Below are 15,981 nucleotides of genomic sequence, written 5' to 3' on the forward strand. Positions count from 1 at the left end.
AAACTATAACTCCATATACCATCCTAGTCCAGCAAGAGTGTAAACTGGACTTTTAGAGTCAGTTAACTCCCTTGCATTGAAAAGTTGATGTTCTCATTTGATCCATGGTCCAGCTGTGTATCCCCGTGGATCCTACTGGAACTATTCTCTTAAGGACTCATGGTATTACCTTTTGGTGGGTCGTCTAAAGTTTGCAATTTTGTTAGGCAGATTTTTGCATCACTTGGATATGTTATGATCCTATGGTCATGGGTTCAGTCATTGATATCACTGGACCCATGCATAGTTGTACAGGATCCAGGATCCATCTTGATACAAGGTCTCACTGGAACCAAGTTGCATTTGAGTTGTGATTGCTAGTGAATTAGTTGAAAGGTTGATCTATGGACTCACTCGATACAAGAATTCATTTGAGTCGTGGTTGCTCTTGAGGAGTTTACCATGGTGCCAAAAGATCATATTAGATTATCATGACTTGACTTGACAATATCTGTGACACACAGCTGTGGTATAACAGAGGTAACCCCTGCTGGTGTGAAACTATGACAGTAGAGCAGGTAGATGATTATTATTATTTATGTTATTCCATTGCAGGACTCTCAGGGACAAACTGCACTACATGTAGCCTGTCAGAATGGTCACAAGTCTGTGAGTATTTCAACAAGTAAACTGATTTTATGTGACTTCTTGAAACAAGTTAAGGGACAAACTATTATATAAATATTACTCTTGATGAGGTCAATATGGGAAAAGAAGGCCCAAAGGACCCGACCCCTGAATTGGTCTGACCAGAATGAGGCCGCAGGTCAGAACGCCGAATTCCTTTTTTTTCGCATTGACCTCTTCAAGAGTAATGTTCCTCTTTGTTATACTGAAATTCACTTTAAAGTTTATGGAGTATTTAAACATCATCTGTTTCATCACAGTGACTTAGCTGCGAACCATAAAAATGTTGGTAGGCCATCTTGTTTTCTATCAGCTGAGTCAATATTCATCACATGACAGGTCAATACTGATCATGTGACGAGTCAATATTCGAGGTCAGTGTCAGTTACATGATTTTGGCGGTCTACATTGAAATGTGTTGTTTCGTCATGTGGTACAGATTAACCAATGGAATTGCAAGATTCTTAATAGAGGTGTAACAGCTGTTGTTCTCAGAGCCACATTCTTTGCATGAGGCCATGCCCCAATTTCAGTTCCCATTTGACGTAGAGCCATGGGAAGTTTTTAATTAATGAGTTCATGGTAATGTTGCAATATGTACGCAGGGGTCGATTCAACTGCTGGCCCATTGGCCTGTGGCCAGTTAAAATTACAAAGGGCTGTCCGAAAGTTAAAGTAGATGGCACGTCTGGCTAGTCACAATTTCACCCCTTCTCTGTGTATGTTTAATTTTTTTTATTTGATCACCTCTGTAGATTGACAACTAACTGCTATTTTGTAATGTTGTGTCCAATAACATCTCTATTTGATCATAAACCACTACGAAATGAGGTGAATGGAAGCCAAGATATAATCTCAGTGTGTAGGATAAAACGTTTTAGAGGTGAGGAGTTCTAAAATTTTCAGAGCAATCTCCACCATTTAGTTGTAGGCCTGTTTGGAGAAGGGCCAGTAATTTTTTAAAGGAGCAAGCCCTGCTGGCTACAAACAAATTTGTCGTTAAACCTACCCCTGTGCATGCTGAAACTATTCAGATCCATCACACAAAATGTGAGGTTAGCAGATTACATGTTTTGTTCCCTGAAATGAGATGGTGAGGTGAGGTGAAATGGGGTTTAACATTGCGTCCAAGATTATTGCACTTATATATGGCGACGTGCATGTACGTGTGTGTGTTTGTGTGGCTGCTTGTACTAGTCCGGACTGATGCTGATTTATAGTGCTAGCTCACTGAGATACTATGCCGCAGTTTAACATGAATACCCCATTCAGACACAGTATACTGACTCCAAGCCGACCAGTCCTTGTTTTAGCCACTTAATGCCGAGCGCCATGACGCGGTCGGGCATCGAACCCCGGACCTTTCGCTCTTTGGGCGAACACTCTACCACTAGGCCACGGAGGGGGTCCCTTGAAATGAGTTTGTTGCCACCTGGATTTGAGTTTGGTTCTGTCATTGTTGTCATGAGTGCTGGCACCAGTGGACCACAACCTAGGTTTGTTGCAAAAATGTCATATTTGTTCCTGGTGAGGATACTCTTCACGTCTTCCGACCGAGGTGGTATAGATGAAATCTAAGCAACTCTCAAACAATGTTGATTCGGCGGGGATGTGTAGTCCTACTTCATCCTGATAGACAACAGTTTAACATCTCTGAATCGTGGTCAACTTTTGTACGTGTTGTAGCATTGTCAACCATGTATGTTTTCATCGTCCCACTTATGTATTGCCTTCAGGACATGGACACTTGCAATCAGTAGTTCAGTCAGTTTTCTAGTACCATGAATTTAGAGATTACTCAATTCAGATTCGTCAGTCATAGGTTATCAAATTACAATAAGCCCCCTCTGATTTAAATAGACGATTTGCTGGCCGCATCACAGCATTTCTAGAATAGCAGGAATAGTAGTTATTATTCATTCATTGTCAGTAGGCAATTTTAAATAATTATATGTACAATTATAGGATGCCAGATGCAAAGTTACGGTTACCACGACTTTCAAAGGATATGTCGCAGTACATTTCTTTTTCAGAAAACACCATAGAATTTTACAAAGAGATTGGGCTTGGTGGGGCAGCCTAGTGATTTAAGTGTTTGCTTGAACACGCCTAAGCCCCGGGTTCGATTCCCCACATGGATACAATGTGTGAAGCCCCTTTCTGGTGTTCCCCGCGATTATACATCAAAATAGTGACCTGCGGTGTAGAAAATAAATCCTGCATGACTTAATTTTCTTTTGGGTTGTCCGCTTCATGTCTTTCTGACACTTTGTCTTCCCCAGACTCTGCAGTGCCTGCTGGACCATGGGTCTGACATCAATAAGGTCAACCACAACAAATGGACACCTCTCCACTTTGCTTGCAGGTTAGGACACATGTAGACAGATGTGCCGTGAATGAGTGTGTTTGCTGGATATAATGATGCTTTGAACAGTATTTAGGTTATATCACAGCATGTCGACTTGGTGTGGGAGGCTGAAGAGACACACGATGTGGAAGTTTACCAACTTGGTAAAACTCATGAGTCCTGGTTTGGTATTGACAAAGCAAGACTCATTGTCAGGTGAAGTTTAGACACAAACACACAGTGAGAAGATCCTTATGTAACTAGGGGACACAACTTGTGTTGCAAATTGGGGCACTGTCAATTAATATTGGAGGGGGGATCCGACCTCGGCAATGTCGTCTGAGTCCATTTTACGAACAGGTGGGTTAAGTTTGGTATTAACCGCATATTCTCACAATCCTCATGTCGATTATCTGCTACCTTTTCTCCAAATACCGATTGTCATATTTCTACCACTTTTGTATGCGTCTGTACGGTACACTGCGTTTATCTTCGTTGCCCAGCTAAATCTATGGGGAACAACTCACCAGTCACTCTCATAAATAACATCCTCCAATATACAATGTCATCAAGTTGCACTTCGTTCTTCATTGTTTTTTGTGGTTTATAAAGCTGGATAAGAATGATGTTTCGAAGGGTTGCTTGACTGTTTGCGATGTGTTTCCTGTATGCTTCTAGTCATGGTCAGCATGAAGCAGCCTCCATCTTGATGAAGAGAAATGCTAAGTTTGTGGAGGAAGAAAGGGGGAAGACTCCCCTTGACCTCAGTGTGGAGGTAGGTGTCAGACTCAGAGTGACAGAGGTTTCAAATGTTAACATTTCAAGGTATCAAATACTCCACAACACCCACAGATCGTAAAAGATATGTTTTTTTTCGAATATTTGCATTTCAGAGGTTTTCAGTATTTTTCTGTGGCCGTGTTTTTAGCACACACGGAAACACTGCTAAAGAAGCGTAATTACTCGTGCACCTCATTCATTGCGTTGTACTGACAAGTATGGTATGTCCAGGGAGGCTACGGTGAAACGTGTGAGGTGCTGCTACAGAACCAACCCAAGCTGTTTGACAAGCTCCTCCAGAGTGTCCAGAGACCCTTCATCATGGGAGACATGGTCAGTGACAACTTAACACTGTAGGCAAAGTCCCTGGGTTCTGGAAACAAAGTTTGGCACTGACGTGGGGATTGGGTGGTCACAATGGCAACTTAGGGACTGATCATTTATTAGGGGTGGGGGTAAATAACAGCTAAAGAGTGAGGTGGGGGAAGAAGGGGGGGGAAGGGGGGAACATGAGAAAATGGTTACTGTAGCTACAAGTTTGGGCTATGAGGGTTTCATTGTAATCCTCTCCCACTGACCATTCTGTCGTGCGCAGATGGAGAAGGTTCTGGTCTACCTGACACGTGCTGACACAACACTGCAGGACCGAGTGCTGTTTGGACTGGCGGAGCAGATGTCAGTCATTGGTCATCACCTTCTGAGGTAAAGGACATTAGGATGTGTAATCTTAGAGTGAGTGAGTGAGTATGGTTTTAGGCCGCTTTTAGCAATATTCCAGCAATATCACACCAGAAATGGGCTTCACACATTGTACCCATGTCGGGAATCGAACCCAGGTCTTCGGCGTGACGAGCGAACGCTTTAACCACTAGGCTACCCGACCGCCCCAATATAATCTTAGACAGGTCTGAATGGTTTCCCCATCATTACAATGTTCCCCCATCTTCCCGAGGCAGGGGAGTTAACTGACTGTACTAGTCCAGTTTCCACCCTTGCCGAACTAGGTTGGAATTTCTGGACTCAATCACTACCCCTCCAGTGGCTATTACGAGTTATGTCCCTTCTATATCACTCCTACTGACCTATGATATTCCACCTCTCATTATCATTTGCTTCAAATAAAATGGCGTTGCCCAGTGAAGATGATCTGGCCGATAATCAAGATCTGTATGGTAATAACTCTTGTCTTATGTCGCGAAGTACATCAAATCATGTGAGCACCTTGATTAAAAACATGAAAATATTTGGAAAATATCTTTTGATGCTAAGATGACAGTACACATGCTTTGCAAATCCTGCAATCGACCAAAACCTACATGGCAGTTTACGAACCAGATGTCGATATCGTTACACGATTTTGTTTGGACTATGCATAGACTCGTCAGTCCAGCCAAATTATAATTCCATAATTCCAGCCTAGTTCGGCAAGGGTTGAAACAGGAAGATGTGTTCCCCGTCATCTCCCATGAATACATGTGAGTGAGTGAGTGAGTGAGTGAGTGAGTGAGTGAATATAATTTTATGTATAGCAATAATCCCACAATATCACGGCGGGGATACCAAAAATGGGCTTCACACATTGTACCCATGTGGGGATTAGAACCCGGGTCTTCGGCATGAAGAGGGAACACTTTAACCACTAGGCTACCCGACCGCCCCATGAATACAAGTGGCTAAAATGTGATGTAGTTGTGAGACATGTGTATATTGATTAAGCTCATGAAATAATAAATCATTGGAAATGTACAGCTCCTTTAGATCTGTTCTAGACTGTGAATATTATTTATTACATGTAGAATCATTTAGTTATAGAAGAATCTTAACCAAATTCAGAAATGGGTACAATAGCTTAGGCATCCAGAAAGTTCTAAAGGACTACCGTATTCGACGTAATAAGGGCCCTGCTCTAATAAGCACCCACGGAGATATTTGCTAAGATATTGGCTAGTGAACAATCCCAATTAGCACCCCTTCCGATTGATCAATGTACACAAGACTTATTTATTCTCATATAATATGCACTCGTGTGTTATATGCACCCTTAATTATGGGCATTTAATTCTGGAAAAATATATCTGTCGTACGTAAACATTTCAGGCTGTCAGCATAAACCATGAAATTCATCTTTCAACTCTGTTTTTTTCACTAAAATAATATTTTATTAAGAGCCACCTATTTCTAATTTTGAGAGCGCCCAGGGCGCTTATTACGTCGAATACGGTACATGGTCTTGTTTAAGGGCAAGTGTTGATATTGATGGCTCCATACCTTATTAAACATCCTGTCGGGACCCGGGGTAGTATGTGTACCCAGCACCCCATTGCTGATCATAGGAGGCGACCGAATTGGGCTACCCCTAAGAACCTGGTTAGAATTGGTCTTAATGCTATGCTTGTCGTAAAAGAGGCGACTAACGGGATCAGTTGGTCAGATTCGGTGACTAGGCAGATGCATGTCATCGTATCCGAAATGCATACATCAATGCGCATGGTATCAATCACTGGATTGTCTGGTCCAGACTCGATTGTTTGTACATTGCCATCATATAGCTGAACAACAACAAACAAATATACCTCCTCAAACTCGAGAACGCCCAAAAAAGAGAAATTTAATTAGCGTACCCTCTTCTGGTTCAGGTCAAGTGTCGATATAGATATCTCTGTACAGTCGCCACTCATTAACACAGAGCCTGAGAGACGCTTGAACTGATGGTTTGTTGCAGCAGCATGAACACCGATGCGGACGCCGACATCACCAGCCTGCTGAAGTGTGCACACGCCCTGTCCCACCTCCTGACACGGCAGCGGACCGCCTCCATGGGCAGTCTCAAGGACATGCCTGTGACCAAGCCGGACCGATCACAAAGCATTCCAGAGGACCCATTGGAGGTAACAATCTTGTCAATGGTTTTAAACCACTTCTCATGAGGGTTCTTCAAATCGGGAGAAAGAATCAAGAGATTTATCTGGGTCTATGTAGTTTGAGTCCTGGGGACTCTCAAGAATAATTTGGGGGGTCCCGGCCAGTCCAAGATTTGATATCTACAGACTGGCAGCATTTGGTACATTTACCAAATTACATTTACATTTTATCTTCCAAGTTCCTTTATTATGCCCCCTGATTCCATTCACCAAGTTAATACCCACAACACTACATCATTATTACCATGGTCTCAGATGTCATGCTCTTCTCCCTGGGAAGTATACAAGCCAACAAGCCTATGAGGCGCTAGAAGGTAAACAGTCATCTTCTCATCCTATCAGGTACCCTTTCACTGCTGGGTGACCAGGGGCATATTTTGAACAAAGTCAAATGCCTAAGGAGACACTTCATGTAACATGTGTCTCAGTGTGAACCAACAACCTAGAAACTCGGCCCAACACAGTCACCCACATACCTACACCCTGCAACCACCGTTGCTTAACTTCGCCAAATTTGCGACCTCTGCACTGTACAAAACCACATGCGCTTAATGATTGTTGCTCATGCTGTCATCCCCTGGTTTGTCTCCTCGAGGATACATTATTTGCAGGCCAGGGTGCCGTTGCACAAGACAATCTTAGCACTAAGGTGATCGTTACTCCCAAACTTTAACATAGGTTTATGGCAGTTGTAACCCTGAGACCACTTTGTGGTCCTGGGGACTTTGTAGTAAATTGGGGTGCTGACTGTACCTTAAAATAACATTCACTCACTGTTTCAGCCTTTAGCGGGATTGTGGCAGCTGCTTGAAGACTGGCTGATCCTCCTCAAGGTCGAGATGACCGATACCAAAACGTGTACCAAGACACAACCTACTGTCTCACCAGCTTCTACAAACACTCAGGATGTACCCAAAGGCAAGGAACAGGAAGAGAGAACTTCAAGCAAAGACATGAAGAAACCAGACAGCAAAACTGTGATAGCAGAATCGGGAAGTGTACCGACCAGGTTGCCACCATTCCCTTCACAGGAGGAGGACCTGGTGACCGGAGTGTTCCCTCGCGTGTGTGCACTCATCAACGCGTGCTACATCTGTAATGTTGCACATGCTCAACTGACGTAAGATTTTCAATTTTATCATTCCTGCAGTTTACCATTTCTCCAACTTTTGACTCCAACTAATGTTTTAGATGTATGTAAAGAAAGTCAGGCTATCCAAGGCATAGTGTAAATAGAACCTTTTTGGGCCCACTTTGATGACAAGTAAATATTTTAAAGTGGTTGCAAGCATGTTGTTCAGGACCCTCTCCCACAAAGCAATCATAGTGCTACGACTGTCGTAAGTCTAGGTTAAAGTATGGGAGTTACGATCATCTTAGCGCTAAGATCACTTTGTGGAATGGAGCCCTGAAATCTAATGAACATTATCGTAATACTGACAACCAGACATCTTTCTATCATTATCAAGTTTTTCTCTGTTGATGCCATCAAGCATGTTGTGTCCTTTTTGATGCTCATGGAAATGTTTTTGAACAAATCTTACAATGAACCACTCCTGATCTAAAATAAACACAGGTGTCAGTCATGTAAGGCTCAACAAGCAACTGTGCAGATTAACATCCCTTAGGTATGCCATAATTCCATGGGTTTGAAATCCATATTCACCATGGTCATGATTCTTCATCATCTGCCAGCACCATGCATGTGTTCGTGGGTGTCACCAGTAGGCTGGTGTACCTTTCCCAGTGATCAATGGGGTTTGTCCGGCACTGATTCCATGTTTGTCCAGCACTGATTCCATGTTTGTCCAGCACTGTTTCCATGTTTGTCCAGCACTGATTCCATGTTCCTCCAGCACTGATTCCATGTTTGTCCAGCACTGATTCCATGTTTGTCCAGCACTGATTCCATGTTTGTCCAGCACTGATTCCATGTTTGTCCAGCACTGATTCCATGTTTGTCAAGCACTGATTCCATGTTCCTCCAGCACTGATTCCATGTTTGTCAAGCACTGATTCCATGTTCCTCCAGCACTGATTCCATGTTTGTCAAGCACTGATTCCATGTTCCTCCAGCACTGATTCCATGTTTGTCAAGCACTGATTCCATGTTCCTCCAGCACTGATTCCATGTTTGTCAAGCACTGATTCCATGTTTGTCAAGCACTGATTCCATGTTCCTCCAGCACTGATTCCATGTTTGTCCAGCACTGATTCCATGTTCCTCCAGCACTGATTCCATGTTCCTCCAGCACTGATTCCATGTTCCTCCAGCACTGATTCCATGTTTGTCCAGCACTGATTCCATGTTCCTCCAGCACTGATTCCATGTTTGTCCAACACTCATTCCATGTTCCTCCAGCACTGATTCCATGTTTGTCAAGCACTGATTCCATGTTCCTCCAGCACTGATTCCATGTTTGTCCAGCATTGATTCCATGTTCCTCCAGCACTGATTCCATGTTTGTCAAGCACTGATTCCATGTTCCTCCAGCACTGATTCCATGTTTGTCAAGCACTGATTCCATGTTCGCCAGCACTGATTCCATGTTTGTCAAGCACTGATTCCATGTTCCTCCAGCACTGTTTCCATGTTTGTCAAGCACTGATTCCATGTTCCTCCACAACTGATTCCATGTTTGTCCAACACTGATTCCATGTTCCTCCAGCACTGATTCCATGTGTGTCAAGCACTGATTCCATGTTCCTCCAGCACTGATTCCATGTTTGTCAAGCACTGATTCAATGTTCCTTCAGCACTGTTTCCATGTTTGTCCAGCACTGACTCCATGTTTGTCCAGCACTGATTCCATGTTTGTCCAGCACTGATTCCATGTTTGTCCAGCACTGTTTCCATGTTCCTCCAGCACTGACTCCATATTTGTCCAGCACTGATTTCATGATGATTATATTCACAGACTCAGCACACCTCAGCCTAACTTCACTGAGTTCCTCTTGAAGCATCTTGATGTCTTGAGGATGCTGGTTGCAAAGTAAGATCTACTCTTTTGTTTGTTTTTTATCATTTGAGCTCACCTGGTCAGAATGTCCGAGGGTACATGGCGTCTCCATTCCTGCAGGCCACCCCAGACTGTCACAGAGTAAACTTGGTGCTATAACATGTTCAAACCATATTCCACTTGTAAAACAGGTCATATGTAAACGCAGGTCAATTGTAATTGCTGAAAAAAGGAAAATTGTGATTGATTGCCATGTTTGGATATATTTGTAAGGTCACTGTCGCACATAAAATCTAAAACTGGCGTGGGGCCGAATTAATGTTCTGTACATGAATTTGATGACTTTTTGGTGAATAAAATTGAATTAAATTAATCTTATAGACAATTTATGTGTAGTTTATTAGATTGTGATAAAACATAAGAATTGTGTACATGGTGAATGTGTTATTTAATTGTTTTCATTTTCATTCATTTTGTGGTATTTGAGGATACTTCTAAACATCTGAAAAAGAATCTTTCTCTGATTTGTGTGTTATTTAGGGAGTTTTTGGACAAAGTCTGAATGGTCTGTTTACATGTATTATTTTCAGGACACCTTCATATTTGACTCACTTTTTATCCCAAATGCTCCAAATGTTTATTTAATGCTACAGCACTTTAACAGTCTGAAATAGTCTCCGCTCAAATAAGAAGGAAACTGAAGAAAAGTGTTGGTGTAGTTATGTGTAATGTGTTTCTTTTTGACTGATAATAGTTTCAGAAAATGTACCACTTTATGGATAAAAACTTCTGCTTTATTGCATTTAGTGATTCTTCGAAGTAGAATATGACACCATTATCAAGATGATTGCAATAAACCAGACGTTGTTATCCATAAGGTTGTCATCTTCCTGAGGCAAGGGTGTTAACTGACTACAAAAGTCCAGCTTCCACCCTTGCCGAACTACGCTGTAATTTCTGGGCTCGATCGTAGCACCACCAGTTGCAATTACGAGTTATGTCCCTTCTGTGTCCTTTCTATTGACCAATCAGATTCCACTTCTCACATCATTTTCATTTGCTTCAAACAAAATGGCGGCGCCCAGTCCATACGATCTGATCCATAATCAAGGTCTTTGTATTGTAATAAAATGGGCCTTACCTTGCACATCATTTGATATCTGTCGACGCCCAGTTGATGGTGCACATGCTAAGCAAATCCTGCAGTCAGTCGAGATTTGCATGTTAAAAGCCATGCTGTTGACGAACCAGATGTCTAGTTCGATTGGACTATGCGCAGACTCGTTAGTCCAGCCAAAATGCACCTCCAGAATTCCAGCCTAGTTCGGCAAGGGAGGAAACTGGACTTTTACTGTCAGTTCACTTCCTTGCCTCAGGAAGATGGCATATTCATACAGTGTTTGCTTTTCTCATAAAGAATTGGCAGACATTGTGAAGTTGTTTGTTTACCTCTTTACCCAACTTCTTGAAGGCCAATCTATAATAGTTTGGCATGTGTGGGACACTCACAACTCATACCCCCTTAAACTTGTAATCTATATAATCAGCGAGTCAGCTGAGAGACTTTATCAATGTCTAGATTCTGAATATTTATAAAGTCCTGTATGACTTTTCTATTTATCTATTTTGAAACAACATGAATGTCCACATCCTCATGACACTACAAGCATCACAAATACAAGCTCTGTAACAATGTAAATCGTGACACTCATGATGTTGAGAATTGCTATCAATGTTTGAGACATTTGTGTGCACATCATGTAGGATGAAGATAGGATGTGTGTGACTCATCATTCACTATTTCCTGACAGGGAGCCTGGTGTGATCTTCCAGCACTTCAACTTCCTGCTGCACTGTCATGAACTGATGGCCTACTTCCTGCCCACCATCAGAGCACAGGTTAGATCTTCAGGGCTGGGATTATTATCCATCAACGTCCATTTGTTATACCCCCAACCTTTTAGGTCGGGGGTATATAGTTCTACCAAGGTTCCGTCCGTCCGTCCATCCCGAAAACTTTGTCCGTGCGATTTCTCTTGAACTATTCAGTGGATTCATCTCAAACTTTGTACATATAATCTGTGTCATATGGAGGGGTGCAGTCAAAAGAAAAAAGTTGTTTTTATTAATTTTCCATTTTTTATGAATTTTTCAAACCCTAACCCTATCCTAGCTATTTAATTTGAAACTACTGACACACTAGGCGGGTCGGGGGTATTAGTGAGCCATGCTCACTTCTGCCCTTGTTTCTGTATATCATGTAGTTAGTACTTTCCTCTTGTAATAATCCCTTTTGTGCATAATTCTTGTCATATTCATTGTTCATAATATATTTAGGTTTTGTTACTTTCAATTAATTTGTGTACAGAAACGCATGTATTAAATAAAAAACTCAAATGTATAAAAACAGCTCGCGTAAATACCCAATGAAGCTTTTTCAGCATGCGTACCAAGGAGCTAATTTCCAAAATACAATAACGAGCTATTTTAGTTTCCGATTCAAGCCTATATATTTAGAACAGTTATATACATCTAAAACATTATTTCAATTTTTTCAAAATCTTTAAATGTTCACTAATTTTGGGGAAAACATGTTGGTTACCAAATGAAAAATGTAATAACCCAATTAAAAAGAAACCCTAGAGTAAAAAATCAGTTGATCAAAAAGTTATCTGGAGCTCTGCAATAGTATGCTTGTGACTCAATTATTTACAGTTGTAGATGATGAAGACTGATTATCACAGACTATGGTGCTAAAGAACATGTACATTACTTACTAAAGTGTACTATAGTTTTCACACAACTATACCTAATATTTTATGAATGGTCATTTCTGGCATTGACGTCTAAACATGTCTCAAAATAATAATCAGTCAAACTCACCATTTTAACCTGAATATTGATCTCATCAGTACTAAGCATCAGGACAACACATCACATGCTAGGACCCGTGAAGATCCGGGGTAGAATAGGTCCTCAGCAACCCATGCTTGCCGTAAAAGGCGAGTATGCTTGTCCTAAGAGATGACTAACGAGATCAGGTGGTCAGGCTCGCTGACTTGGTTGACGCATGTTATCGTATCCCATTTGTTTGGATCGATGCTCATGATGTCAATCACTGGATTGTCTGGTCCAGACTCAATTATAAACAGACCGCCATCATATAACTGGAATATTGCTGAGTGCGGCGTTAAACAACAAACAAACAAACATCACATGCTTGTGAACACCAGTATTATGTCAAAGAACAAAACAACTGTTGTTACTACCCTACTGGCCCATATCTGTTCAATGTCGGGTGTTTACAGTACAGTACAAATGTTGACAGTATGTAGAACACAAGTTTAAGCATCTCAAGTGCTATGTGTCAAAAACCTTGACTTCTGAATGGTATGCCAAACACCAGTGTTGGTAATCTTTATAAAGTGTAATGACCTAGAAGTAGTTGTTCTTCTTTCAGCCTTTTGAAGTTCGACGTGAATGGTTTTACACCAACTTGAAGACGAACGTGAAGACGTCAGATGTAGATCCGGACATCCCTGTCCTGACAGTCAAGAGAGGTGGGCAGTCCACTCTTTTCTTGCCTGTCATTGAAAGAAATCATTATTTATATTATCTTAGCTCACCATGATGTCAACAAAGTGTGCTTATGTTATGGGTCTGACATCATCCAGTTGTCTGTAGATCTGTCTGTTATGAAACAAGACCGCCTCCATGGTCTAGTGGTAGAGCGTCCGCCCGGAGAGCGGAAGGTCCGGGGTTCAGTCCCTGCAGGCGTCACACCCAAAGACGTTAAAAGATGGTACTTGTTGTAACCCTGTCTGGCGCTCGGCATTGAGGGGCTAAAACAAGGACTGGTCGGCTCTGTGTCAGTATACTGTGTCTGAGTGGGGTATTCATGTTAAACTGTGGCATGGTATCTCAGTGAGCTAGCCCTATAAATCGGTATCAGTCCGGACTAGTACAAGCAGCCACACAAACACACACACATACATGCACGTCGCTATACAAGTGCAATAATCTTGGACACGAGGGTTAAACCCCATTTCACCTCACCACCTCTTATGAAACACAACTGGTCATGTCAAAATAATTTTCCTATGACATGGTTCTGCAACTGTCTGACTGCAACAAAGTAGAGTTTTAGTTTCAAAAAATTCAAAATGGATGTCATCAAAGCATATTTTCGTGAACATAGAACTTTCACGCGAACTCCTTCTGCTCAGGAACTATTTGACATACCAGTATTGCATATTGCCAACATTTTGAAGTATGTCCGAAGTATGTGAAAGTTGCCTTAAATAGGGTGATTCTGTCACATGGTAAACTCTCTTGAAACATTAAGGTCACTCTTTTACAATTATTACATTATGTTTTTATACCTCGAATAAGAATCTTACAATTCAGCTGGTTAATTTGTACCATGTGATGAAACAATACATTTCAATATGGACCCCGAAATCATGTGACTGACAATAACCTCGAATATTGACTCGTCACATGATCAGTATTAACCTGTCAACTGATCAATATTGACTCGTCACATGATCAGTATTGACCTGTCAACTGATCAATATTGACTTGTCTGCTAGAACACAAGATTGCAACTGGTACGAATATTTCACGGATCACAGCTAAGTTACTATAATGAAACAGAGGACAGCTTAAAGACTTAAGCTTTAGAGTGAATTTCGGTATAACGAAACGATTGATTACTTTTGACGAGGTCAGCATGCAAAAACAATGACCCTCGGACCTGACCCCTTTAGAGGTATGACCACCTCAGGGATTGGGTCCTGGGGTCTATTTCGCATATTGACCTCGTCAAGAGTAATTATTTGTGTGATGATTCAGCTATTGTTATCAGGGTGATACAGCCATATATTGGTTAGGAAGTAGAAATAAATCTGTTCTTTAACAAAAATATCAGATTATCAAAATGATGAAGTCTCACTCATACTGTTACAATAGATCTGAAACAATTTGATTTGTAGATCGACTCTTCCATAGCAGTTGTGAGGAGATCATCGCCCTGAACCCGTCCCGCCTCAAGATCAACCTCTCTGTACGCTTCAATGGTGAAGAGGGCATGGTAGGCAGCACAAAACCATGTCGCCCTATGTTCCTTCCTTCATAGGGAAGCCCCATGTTGTTGAAATATAGATTACTAAGGCTAAAAAAAATAATTGTCTTTGTTCTCAGGCACTGCCCACATCATCATAAAGTTCATTGCACGTTTTGTTTTTGTTTCCATTTTCATTTTTTTGTGCATTGTGTTTAAGTATTAGGATTTTTATACTTTTTTGTAAATGGAAATGAAAACAATACGTCCGGCAGACTGATGCGGATGGTGCCTGAGAACCAAGACTATTATTTTTTTTAGAATAAACAAGTCCCCAGGAGACACTTTTTATTACCATGAGCGTATTTCAAACTGTATCTAATGAGAAAAAACGAGTTAGGCTTAAAAACATAAATGAATTGGTTCTCAGGCAATGACTTTTGAAAATATATATTTTGGGCGGGCGGGCGGGTACCACCTATGAAGTAACAGATATTCATGACATTTGAAAAAAACTGCAAAAACCCACAGACTTGACAAATTCAAGTAAATGTTCATAGTTATGCAAAGATGAATGCACATTGTGTTTATGCATCTCTGGTGTTTCATGAAAATTAGAATTGTGTCTGTTTGGTGTTAATTATCCATCTGGGAGCAGAGTAGACTGTGTACAATTGCAGTTCTACCAACGCCTCCATTCAAATGATCAGCTCATGATCAATAGTAAATTTGTCTGCATGTGATGTTATTAAACACTGTGTATTGTTATTATACATGCTCTCTTCATGGATGAGTAATTAATAATGATGAGTAGGACATGAGTAGACAATCATATGTCAACTTACTGAAACATTATTTTCCCATCTTGATTTGGAAATTTGTATTTTAACAAATGGAAACTAACACACAACACAAATATTATTTTGATGTTACTCCATTTATGGTGTTGATGACATGGCAACCGGAAACAACAGGATGTATAGAATACCCATAATAATATAATAGCACAACTTTTTTCTGCATTTGGAACTCCCTGATTATATTCATTTTTGAAAGTTAAAAAATCAGAATTGCTTGTCTGAATGCTTCACTAATTCATTCGAAGTATTTAGAAGCTTTGATGCTGAATGCTGATAAAACAGTCAAGACCTCATATTGTCTTGAAAGACTAAGAATATGATGACAAATGGAATTAACACATTTGACTGAGATGTGGTTAAAATGAAACTCTCTCACTATCTGATT

The 15,981-nt window shown here is 41.1% G+C and overlaps 1 protein-coding gene across 3 annotated transcripts in view; it reads left to right on the forward strand.

Moving 5' to 3' along the window:
- LOC124125695 (E3 ubiquitin-protein ligase HACE1-like) overlaps positions 1-15,981 on the forward strand; it is a 38,632-nt gene that overhangs the window by 9,119 nt on the left and 13,532 nt on the right. For 2 of the 3 annotated variants that reach the window (XM_046489045.2, XM_046489065.2), the window contains exons 7-17: positions 595-648; positions 2,949-3,031; positions 3,692-3,788; positions 4,025-4,126; positions 4,389-4,495; positions 6,516-6,681; positions 7,497-7,834; positions 9,633-9,707; positions 11,486-11,573; positions 13,135-13,234; positions 14,669-14,766. In XM_046489045.2, the coding sequence (XP_046345001.2) occupies positions 595-648; positions 2,949-3,031; positions 3,692-3,788; positions 4,025-4,126; positions 4,389-4,495; positions 6,516-6,681; positions 7,497-7,834; positions 9,633-9,707; positions 11,486-11,573; positions 13,135-13,234; positions 14,669-14,766 (1,308 nt within the window). The remainder of the gene's footprint in view (positions 1-594; positions 649-2,948; positions 3,032-3,691; positions 3,789-4,024; positions 4,127-4,388; positions 4,496-6,515; positions 6,682-7,496; positions 7,835-9,632; positions 9,708-11,485; positions 11,574-13,134; positions 13,235-14,668; positions 14,767-15,981) is intronic. The other variant, XM_046489055.2, reaches the window with a different exon arrangement.

The sequence above is a fragment of the Haliotis rufescens genome, unplaced genomic scaffold (assembly GCF_023055435.1).
Source record: "Haliotis rufescens isolate VD_foot unplaced genomic scaffold, xgHalRufe1.0.p SCAF_5, whole genome shotgun sequence".
NCBI classification, from domain to species: Eukaryota; Metazoa; Mollusca; class Gastropoda; order Lepetellida; family Haliotidae; genus Haliotis; species Haliotis rufescens.